The 11095-nt window shown below is 44.8% G+C and overlaps 1 protein-coding gene across 5 annotated transcripts in view; it reads right to left on the reverse strand.

The window, feature by feature from the left end:
* LOC103277494 (zinc finger protein 84) overlaps positions 1-11095 on the reverse strand; it is a 151977-nt gene that overhangs the window by 139502 nt on the left and 1380 nt on the right. The window contains exons 1-3 of one of the 5 annotated variants that reach the window (XR_010003691.1): positions 8491-9170; positions 8205-8350; positions 6093-7980 (exon numbers count right to left, since the gene is read on the reverse strand). Coding sequence is in view for 2 of the 5 variants with exons in the window: in XM_062972754.1 (XP_062828824.1) it covers positions 6195-7685 (1491 nt within the window). In the remaining 3 variants the exon portion in view is untranslated. Of the gene's footprint in view, positions 1-175; positions 502-3777; positions 7981-8204; positions 8351-8490; positions 9171-11095 lie in introns of those variants that run through there. The other 4 variants (XM_062972754.1, XM_062972756.1, XM_062972753.1 and 1 more) reach the window with 4 other exon arrangements.

Raw genomic sequence — 11095 nt, forward strand, 5'->3', positions numbered from 1 at the left:
CGCCTTCCCGCCTTCCTTCCTGCCTTCCTTCCTTCCTTCCTTCCCTCGGGAGGAGACCAGGCCACGCAGGAGGCCCCGGGAGGTCTGTGCGTCTCTCTCTCTCTCTCTCTCCTCCCCATCCGGGAACAAGGCCTTGGCCTGGCTCCCCTCCCCTCCCCCCCCTCCTTCCACTCACCCGCGCGAGGCTCCCGAGGAACACGCGAAGAGTTGGCGCCTCTCCCTCGGCTGGGCCCAACCGGAAGCGCCCCCTCACTTCCGCCCGCGGAGGCCCCCCTCCCCTCTGCCTGCCTGTTTCCAAGGGATCGGGGCGGGGCTGGCCTTGCCGTGACGTCACCCTGGGGGCGGAGGCAGGCGCCCAAAGAGAGGCGGGGCTTGGCCTTAAAGGAGCAGCACTGCGGGAAGGACCCCCACGAGGCTGTTCCTCCCGAAGAGCCCCCTCCCCGCCTCCCTCGGCCTGGGGGTCCCTGGCAGGGACAGGCCTGGTGGGGAACTCCACGTAGAGGGAGGGAGAGGGAGGGGGGGAGGGGGGGGCTGGCCCTGCTCGGGGGTGCCAGAGAAGCCAAAGGGAGGGCAGGGACTCAGCCAGGGTTGGGGGGAACCTCAGAGAGGGATGCTACTACTCTCTGATAGGCAATGCTTAAGAAACTATCCCAGAAACAAATGGCATCATTGCGTTCCTGTGAGTTTTCCAGCTGCCTGCCCATGTGCCAGAAGCATTCTCTCCTGACGTTTCGCCCACATCTATGGCTGGCATCCTCAGAGATGGTGAGGTCTGTTGGAAACTAGGCCAGTGTGGTTTATATATATCCCTGTGGAATAATGTCCAGGGTGGGAAAAAGAACCCTTGGCAGGTAGAGGCAAATGGGAATGTTGCCATTGGCCACCTTCACTAGCATTGAATGGCCTTGCAGATTCAAAGCCTGGCTGCATCCTGCCTGACCTCCCACAGATAGATACACCTCTCTTGCCTAGGGATGCCTGCCATAGATGTGGGTGAAACGTCAGGAGGCAATGCTTCTGGATCATGGCCATACGGCCCCGAAAACTCAGTGCAAGGCAGTCATTGCAGCCATGAAAGCCTTTGACAACACAACGCATCATATCCATGTCTGTCTTCTGTTGGGCAAGGGACAGCCCAGCGAGTGCCAGACCCACAGGCTCCGTGGCCAGAAGGTGTGTTTCCTTCCTCTGGGGCAGAAGAGGCACCCCACTTTCCATCCCAAGTGGCTGAGCAGATTTCCGTCGCAGCCTGGCCGGACTGGGAGGGCTCAGAAGGTGAGGAAGGGGGTGCTGGGGTGGGTTCGGGGGACACTGTTGGGAAGCGGCTCAAAACCCTGGGGGGAACTTGCAACTGCTCCCCAAACTTGATCCAACTAAATTCTTTAATAAGCACATGCAGTGATATTTTGGGGTACGCTGTATTCCTATTGTATCAAATATCCTGTGAAGGCACATGTCCCCGTCCGTCTCCTCTATTGACATACAACCCTATCAAACCCTGTCCAATATCCCTCTAGCCATCTCCCAGGCCTGGACATGTCATCCCTTCTGTGTGAGAGTGACAGGCAGACAATCCCTTCTTCAGGAGGGCTCTTTGGCATTCTTTACCTGGCCACATGTGTCCAGAGGTTTAGGATTCCCAGGGAAGGCAAGGCCAAGCAAGGATGACTAAATTAGCCTTTCCAATGGGTACCCGACCCCCAGGATATGTAGCATCATCACCTTGTGTCTTCTGGGACTGGCACTTTTGTCTTCTTTGGAATTAGACATTAAGTCAGTCAAGGACTCATCTGCATTCCCACACCATCACCTTCATCAGTTTTGCGCCCTCCACAGGTCTCCTCACAACTGAATGGACTCTTAAACCCTCCCAAAATCGTCCGTGGTTCTTCCTGCCGTGGGGAACCTCTCCTTCCAACTGTGACACGAAGGGAACCCCCACCAATCATGGCCCGGATCCTGGCTGGCTCATTCCACAGCCAATCATGCATGGGATTGGCATGGGAGGTCTGGATATTGATTGATTTATTATTACATCATTTCTACCCCGCCCTTCTCACCCATCAGGGGACTCAGAGCGGCTTACAATATACATCAGAAACACAGTTTACATCAGATTAAAAGTCTTCCAAGATTAAAAAATTACAATAAAAATTAAAATATACCTTAAAAACCTGCATCATTGTACATTTAAATATACATTTAAGGTGCTTTTCATGTCCAGGTGGGGGTCTGTCAAGGAGTCATATATTCATATCGCGATTCTGCTGCTACTCATGCTCAAATGCCTGCTCCCATAACCACGTTTTTGTTCTCTTTCAGAAAGACAGGAGGGCGGGAGCCTGTCTAATTTTGTTTGGGAGGGTGTTCCATAGGCGGGGGGCCACCACTGAAAAGGCCCTGTCCCTCATCCCCGCCAGCCGCACCTGTGAACCGAGAGCAGGGCCTCCCTGGAAGATCTTAGATTCCGTGATGGGTCATAGCGGGAGACACGTTCGGACAAGTAAGCTGGGCCGGAACCGTTTAGCACTTTATACCTGTGCAAGTGGATTGAAAGTCATCTTCTTTGCTTTCAAACCCAGATAACTTTGTTCTCTGTCCGGGCCGATCTGATTTAGTGGAGCCTCACCAGGTATAGACTCACTATATGTGGTCTCTACTGAAATCACCTCAAAAAGAGAGGACGTGGGAATCCAATGAGAAGGGCATCTGGGCCCTCTCTCCTCAGGAGGCCTAAGACCCAAAACAACCCAAAATCCCAAAATCTATAAACAACCAGGGTCTCTCTTTATCTGGCCTCCTTAGGTCTTCCTGTGGGGAAGGATTATGGGAGATACAGTCCAAAGAAGTAACTTTGGACTAATAATAACATAGGATTCTTTATTACATTGTGGACATTGGATTAATATATACCTGATCAACCTGATCAACCACTGCCATCAGAATGACAAGTAAACATTAAAGTCGTGGCAGATACTCAATGCACATTCTCCTTGTTTCTTTCTAAACCCTTCTCTATATGGATGAACACAAACACATTCGACACCATGAGAAAGAAAGCCTTTAATTGCAAGGACTTGGGAGACATATTTGTCTTGGACTACAACTCCCAGGGTCCTACAACCCCCATGCCAGGTCTTTTTATAGTGTTTATGGGGGTTGTAGCCCAAGAGAGCAATTCTCTCCACTCTCTGGAGCACGGATTCCCAAACTCTATTCCTCTGAGATTTCTTGGACTTCCAACACCCAGAACTCCCAGCTGCCTTGGTCCAAGGTCAGGGATTCTGGGACATGGAGTCCCCAGGAGGTGGAAGGCCAGGGCTTGGGAAGGGAGGCTCCTGAGAAGGGACAAGGCTTCCACGGCTGATCAGCTCTTACCATCCGGAAATGATTCCCAATGTTTAGGTGGAAGCTTCTTTCCCGCAATGTGAATCAGTTGCTGTTTATTTTAGTCTCGAGGAGCAGGAAAACCTTGCCCTTTTCTCCTCAAAGTGACATCCTTCCAAGTATTGGCTCTCTTGTCCCCTCGGCCTTTCCCCCTCCAAACTGAACACGTCCATCTCCCTCAGCCATTCCCTGGAGCCCTTCTCTGGAGACATTCTAGCACCTCAAAATCTTGCTTGAATTGCTCAGATCTGGACACAGGGTTATTCCAGGGCAGGTCTGATCAAAGTGTCGAAGAGAGTCGACTAAAAATTACCCGGATCTAGACATCATGCTCCCATTGGTACAGCCTATAATCACTTTGGCTTTTTAAAGCTGATGTATCACACTTCATAGAATAAACAATTTTTATTCAAAGACAAAAAAACAACAAACAAAACAAAGCATGCTTATGCAAATTACAATTTAGGTATTTAACGTTTTTACACAAATTATCATTCTGGTCCCTTTTTAGAAGTACAGTAGAGTCTCGCTTATCCAACGTAAACGAGCTGGCAGAATGTTGGATAAGCAAATATGTTGGATAATAAGGAGAGATTAAGGAAAAGCCTATTAAACATTAAATTAGGTTATGATTTTACAAATTAAGCACCAAAACATCATGTTTAACAACAAATTTGACATAAAAGGTAGTTCAATACACAGTAATGCTATGTAGTAATTACTGTATTTACGAATTTAGCACCAAAATATCATGATATATTGAAAACACTGACTACAAAAATGCGTTGGATAATCCAGAACGTTGAATAAGCGAGTGTTGGATAAGTGCGACTCTACTGTACTACTTAACAAATATAAAGCGAACAAGGACACACGTCTTGTACAATAAGATCAAAACTAACGGCCAACGAACACTAGTCTATAAACATCTCATTCACTATATGATTTTTACCTCTATTCCTCTAAATGCTGTTCTATACTTCATCCATTTAGTTAATTTGTCCATCTCAACGGATTAATGAGTCCAGTTACATCCAACCTGGACCACTGCCACTCTCTCTACGTGGGGCTGCCTTTGAAGATAGTTCGGAAGGTTCAATTGTTCAAAGATCCGCAACCAGGTTAATTTGTGGAGCACCATAAAGGGAGAGCAACCACTGTCTGCCCGTCCGCTTCTGGACTTAATACAAAGTGCTGGTTATTACCTATAAAGCCCTAAGCATTTCGGGTCCAGAGTTTTTGAAAAACGGCACCTCCATAAATAAACCAGCACGGGTGCTGTGGTCTGCAGAGGAGGCCCTCTTCTCGGTCCCACTCCCGTCCCAAGCTCGGTTGTGGGGAGACAAGAGAGGGGCCTTCTCCGTGATCGCCCCTTGTCTCTGGAACTCCACCCTAAAGAACTAAGAATGGCCCCCTCTCCTCTCCTTCAAAAAGCTTTTAAAAACCCATTTATGCACTTTAGCATATGGAGAGGAGGAGGACTACTACATCATATAAATATCCTCGCCCAGATATTGGACACCTACCTCAGCTCCTGGGAAGCCGTAAACTACATTATGTGAAACATGTAGCATTTTACTATGGTAAATGTGTGAGAGTATGTTTAGGTTTTAATATTTGGTTATGTTTTTAGTTTCATTCATAGGTTTATATTGTGATTGTCATATCTATTGTTTTTAACTTTATGGCATTGAATGTTTGGCATTTTGTTACTTGCTGGAAACCGCCCTGAGTCCCCTCGGGGAGATAGGGCGGGTTACAAATAAATTATCATCACCACCATCATCATCACCATCATTTATCTTCATCAGCTGTTGTCATAATCCGGTGTCTTCCAATCCCTACAGTTAGGGAGATATGCTGTGTATCCTAATGGACCCTTTGCCAAAGGTGGCGATTAAACAGTCTCAAATACAGAAATGGGTTCACTCTAAGCAGGGATTAGTACACACAAAGCAAGACTGATGGCCTTGTGAACCAGGGCTCTCCTGGTATAAAGTCTGAGGAGCACAAGGTAAGCCAAGACCATACCTTTCAAGTCTTGAGTCCTTTACCTTTAAACTTTAAATCCTTTACCTTTAACATCTTGAGTCCTGCTAAAATAATATAATTGCATCAACACAGTCGGAGTAACAGTGAACACAAGTCAAGGTCAAGAGTCAAATTAATGCAGACATGTCAAGAACTGCAGATCCAGGTCAGGAGCAAGAAAAAACAATAGCCAAGATAACAGTCCAATAGTCACATGCCCAGAGTTCATTCGACAGAGATGATAAAATAACAACCAAAAAATCAAGAATACAAACAGAATTCAGAGTCTCAAAGATAACCCAAAAAGACGGGGATACAAACAAAGTCCTAGTTCATAAATGAAACCAGGCAGTCAGTCCAGAATTTAGTCAACGATTCAGGACACAACAAAGTCCAGGAAAGGGTTACAGGTACATGGCTGGAGCCCCAAATTCTAACCGAGGGGCAGTAGAGCCAAGACATGAGACAAGCGTATCAAGATATGACGTAATCTGCTACCAAAGAGCTATTCTTTTTCAGAACCCTTTTTATCCTGATATCTCAGCTTCTGCTCATTTCAGCAAACCTTCAGAGATCATCCTAGAAGCCTGTGAGGGGTTTCTTTATGGAGGAGGTTAGGTGAACGCCTTCAAAGCTTGCTGCAATGCTGAGAAAAGCCCCCCTCTGAGTGAGACCTGTCAGCAGCAGTCAAATTGCAGTTCATGGGAGAGAGAGAGAGAGCAAGGTGGTGGCTTTCCTCTTTCCTTCCAATGTTCTTTTGAAGAGGGCTTGGAAACTTAAAGGCCCGTCTCCTCTAGTGGCGCATGGGTTCTGTGATGTCTAATATATGCTGAACTTTCTCTAAAGCTCTTTCCACATTCCATACATTTATATGGCTTCTCCCTTGTGTGGGTCCTTTGATGGGTACGCAAATGAGAACTGTGACTAAAGCTCTTTCCGCATTCTACGCATTTATGTGGCTTCTCCCCAGTGTGGGTCTTTTGATGAGAACGTAGACTGTCACTCCGACTGAAGCTTTCTCCACATTCTATGCATTTATATGGCTTCTCCCCTGTGTGGGTCCTTTGATGGGTACGCAAATGAGAACTGTGACTGAAGCTCTTTCCGCATTCTACGCATTTATGTGGCTTCTCCCCTGTGTGGGTCTTTTGATGAGAACGTAGACTGTCACTCCAACTGAAGCTCTTTCCGCATTCTATGCATTTGTATGGCTTCTCCCCTGTGTGGGTCCTTTGATGGTAATGTAGATTGTCACTGCGACTGAAGCTCTTTCCGCATTCTACGCATTTATGTAGCTTCTCCCCAGTGTGGGTCTTTTGATGAGAACGTAGACTGTCACTCCGACTGAAGCTTTCTCCACATTCTATGCATTTATATGGCTTCTCCCCTGTGTGGGTCCTTTGATGGGTACGCAAATGAGAACTGTGACTGAAGCTCTTTCCGCATTCTACGCATTTATGTGGCTTCTCCCCTGTGTGGGTCTTTTGATGAGAACGTAGACTGTCACTCCGACTGAAGCTCTTTCCGCATTCTATGCATTTGTATGGCTTCTCCCCTGTGTGGGTCCTTTGATGGTAACGTAGACTGCCTCTGTGACTGAAGCTTACTCCGCATTCTATGCATTTATATGGCTTCTCCCCTGTGTGGGTCCTTTGATGGGTACGCAAATGAGAACTGTGACTGAAGCTCTTTCCGCATTCTACGCATTTAAGTGGCTTCTCCCCTGTGTGGGTCCTTTGATGGAAACGTAGATGTCCACTCTGACTGAAGCTTTCTCCACATTCCATGCATTTATGTGGCTTCTCCCCTGTGTGGGTCCTTTGATGGGAACGTAGATGGCAACTCTGACTGAAGCTCTTTCCACATTCCATGCATTTATATGGCTTCTCCCCTGTGTGGGTCCTTTGATGGGAACGTAGGCTGCCACTGCGACTGAAGCTTCCTCCACATTCCATGCATTTATAGGGCTTCTCCCCTGTGTGGGTCCTTTGATGGGAACGTAGGCTGCCACTGCGACTGAAGCTTCCTCCACATTTCATACATTTATATGGCTTCTCCCCTGTGTGGGTCCTTTGATGGGAACGTAGGCTGCCACTGCGACTGAAGCTTCCTCCACATTCCATGCATTTATAAGGCTTCTCCCCTGTGTGGGTGCGTTCATGTCTAGTAAGATGACTTTTGCTATCAAATTGTTTCCCACATTCCATACACTGATGTAACTTCTCCCCTGTGTGTGATCCATGATAGGGAGGTGGAGGACTTGCCATTCTTTTACAATTATAATTCAAATATCATGCCAGGGATTCACAGATATAACCTCCCGAACAGCATAGTCTTTGTATTACTTTAGCATTCTTCTCACTTTCAGCAAGTGTCTCTTTCTTCAGCACAATCTTATTTCCCCCCTTATAATTGCACAGGCATTTAGCTTGAAATGTATTTTTCTACTACTTATTTCTTCTTGTTGTCATTGCTGTGCATCTTGAATTCACTTTAGACTTAGAGCACTCCTCGGGCAAAACTCTCACAAGATGTTCTTCGCAGAACTTGTTCAGAAGTTACCTGCCAGACAAATGAGAGGAAAATGTCTTCAGGAGTTGAACAGAGAAAGATCTCATGAAACATGAAGAACAAGACTCGTGCTGGAGCAAACCCAGGGGAAGAGGGAAGGCGCCCATTGCCTGGTGACAAATACTTTTAACACTTGCCCAACAACGAACAATCCCTCCTTAGGGACAAAGGGGACGGTGCCCAAATATTCTATGTATGTGATGTCTTACACTTACCTTTCTTTGCAGGCCCCTCTGCCCTCCTCTTCCTGCCTCCGGAGGGTACTTACATCCTTCCCGCCCTTCCTTTGCTCCTGAATGGGGAGCAGTGGATGTGTTGCAGCCTCGTATTACCTCCAGCTCAGCTCAGCAGTATGATGTGTCTGTTTTGAAAAAAGTATTTTTAGAACATCAGCTTGTGTTCCCAAAACACAATTGTTTATGTTTTACTATTTTAAACTTTTCTTACTAATGGTTCATGAATTGCAATTTATTTTAAAAGAAAGGCATGATAAATGCAGACCTGGAGACTGGAATAACATCAACATCTGCACTGGGTGGGCTTTGAAGGGGAGGGCATCAGATAATGGGGAGGCTGCAGAAGGGAAGGCCCTCATCCTGATCCTCACGCAGAGCATGGCTCCCTTGGGCTGGCGCTGAGGAAAGTGCACTCCAAGGAGGGAAAATATTTTATGTTGTTTTATGCTGTTTTATACTATATTGTTATATTGTTTTACATTTCATGGATTGTTTTAAGTTATGTCGATGTTGGGTTCATGCCCATGTGAGCTCTGAATCCCTTCGGGGAGATGGAGGTGGGATACAAAAATAAAGTAAGTATTATGATTAATAATACGAACGTGTCTCCAAATATTCCTAACTACTCACAGACGTTATTCCTATCATTTTTGGAGAGATAGAAGATCCATGGGACAAGCTTTAAAGTTACAGAATTCCAAATAAAAACAAGTAAGAATCACAACGTGTAGGCAGACTTCCGTATCCACAGGTTTCCATGAGATACATTGCATTCCCATACATTCCATTATTTCTAAGTAAGCTTAGAAATGGAGATCAGCACCAACCCCCAGAGTCAGACATGACTGGACTTAACGTCCAGGGGAAGCCTTTACCTTTTTATCTATCTGTCTCTAATTCTTAGAAGGGCTTGGTTTAACCTCCAGTTTCCTAGAAAATGGAATTACTATGTTCCCAATGATCCATTTGAAAAAGTGTCATCACTATGAAAAGTATAGAAATAATAATAGTAATACAGTAGAGTCTCACTTATCCAAGCTAAACGGGCCGGCAGAAGCTTGGATAAGCAAATACCTTGGATAATAAGGAGGGATTAAGGAAAAGCCTATTAAACATCAAATTAGATTATGATTTTACAAATTAAGCACCAAAACATCATGTTATACAACAAATTTGACAGAAAAAGTAGTTCAATATGCAGTAATGTTATGTTGTAATTACTGTATTTACGAATTTAGCACCAAAATATCATGATATATTGAAAACATTGACTACAAAAATGGCTTGGATAATCTAGAGCAGGGGTCCTCAAACTTTTGAAGCAGAGGGCCGGTCCACAATCCTTCAGACTGTTGGGCTGAATTATCATTTGAAAAAAAAAAAAGAACAAATTCCTATGCACACTGCACATGTCTTATTTTTTGTAGTGCAAAACAGCAACAACAACAATGAAAGAACAATACAATATTTTAAAATGAAAACAATTTTAACCAACAAAAACCTATCAGGATTTCAATGGAAAATGTGGGCCTGCTTCTGGCCAATGAGATAGTCAAGTTAAATAGGATTGTTGTTGTTGTGTACCTTCAAGTCATTTCAAACTTTGGCCGAGCCTAAGTCTAAAATTAATTATTTATTTACTACATTTATATCCCACCCTTCTCACCCCGAAGGGGACTCAGAGCAGCTGTATGTACATACAATATATTATATTATTAGCATAGCACAATATTAGCATTATATATTACTATATTGAACTATACCACTATAGTGTAATATTATATGTAATATATAACATACAATTAATATTATTATATGGTATTATTATTAGTATTATATTGTGTAACATAATATTAGTATCAATACTATATGTATATACAATATATTATATTATTAAAACTGATATAAAAATATTATATTATAAAACTGAGGGTGGGGGCCAGGTAAATGACCTTGGAGGGCCGCATCCGGCCCCCGGGCCTTAGTTTGGGGACCCCGGATCTAGAGGCTTGGATAAGCGAGGCTTGGATAAGTGAGACTCTACTGTAGCTTGAGGCAGGTTGCAACATTGTGAAACAGACATTAACCCGAAACATTCTTTAAAATACACATATCACAACATATTTCTACAAAATACATATTAAAATACAGAAAGCCAAGATGTAACATCAGGTGCAAGTTTCAAAGCCATGATGCACTCTGTCTGGGTGGGCCTGCTGGGAGAGGGAGGGAGGGAGAGAGAGAGAGAGAGAGAGAGAGTGAGTTCCTGGCAAATTTCAAGTCTGTGCACTTTCATTTCAGCTGTCAGGATCCTGGGTACCCATCGTGCACAGATCTTCTGCTAGCCAAGCAAAGCTTAAGTTGCATTAACCAACCGTCTGCGCAGGGTTCCATACTTTGCACTTTAACAACACAACCATTCAATGCTAAGGCTTCCCGCCAAATGGAACTACAGTAGAGTCTCACTTATCCAAGCTAAACGGGACGGCAGAAGCTTGGATAAGCAAATATCTTGGATAATAAGGAGGGATTAAGGAAAAGCCTATTAAACATCAAATGAGGTTATGACAAATTAAGCACCAAAACATCACGTTATACAACAAATTTGACAGAAAAAGTAGTTCAATACGCAGTAATGTTATGCTGTGATTACTGTATTTACGAATTTAGCACCAAAATATCACGATGTATTGAAAACATTGACTACAAAAATGGCTTGGATAAGCGAGGCTTGGATAAGTGAGACTCTACTTTAACTGCAGAGGAGAGTCTCCTGAACAAGCCAGGACCTGCCGCAGACCAGGGCTGCCATCTGCTGAGGAGTTACGAAGGTGGAGGCATTACTTTTCATCCAACCCTGGTAGTAAAAT

Source organism: Anolis carolinensis, chromosome 2, assembly GCF_035594765.1.
Source record: "Anolis carolinensis isolate JA03-04 chromosome 2, rAnoCar3.1.pri, whole genome shotgun sequence".
In the NCBI taxonomy this organism is placed as follows: domain Eukaryota; kingdom Metazoa; phylum Chordata; class Lepidosauria; order Squamata; family Dactyloidae; genus Anolis; species Anolis carolinensis.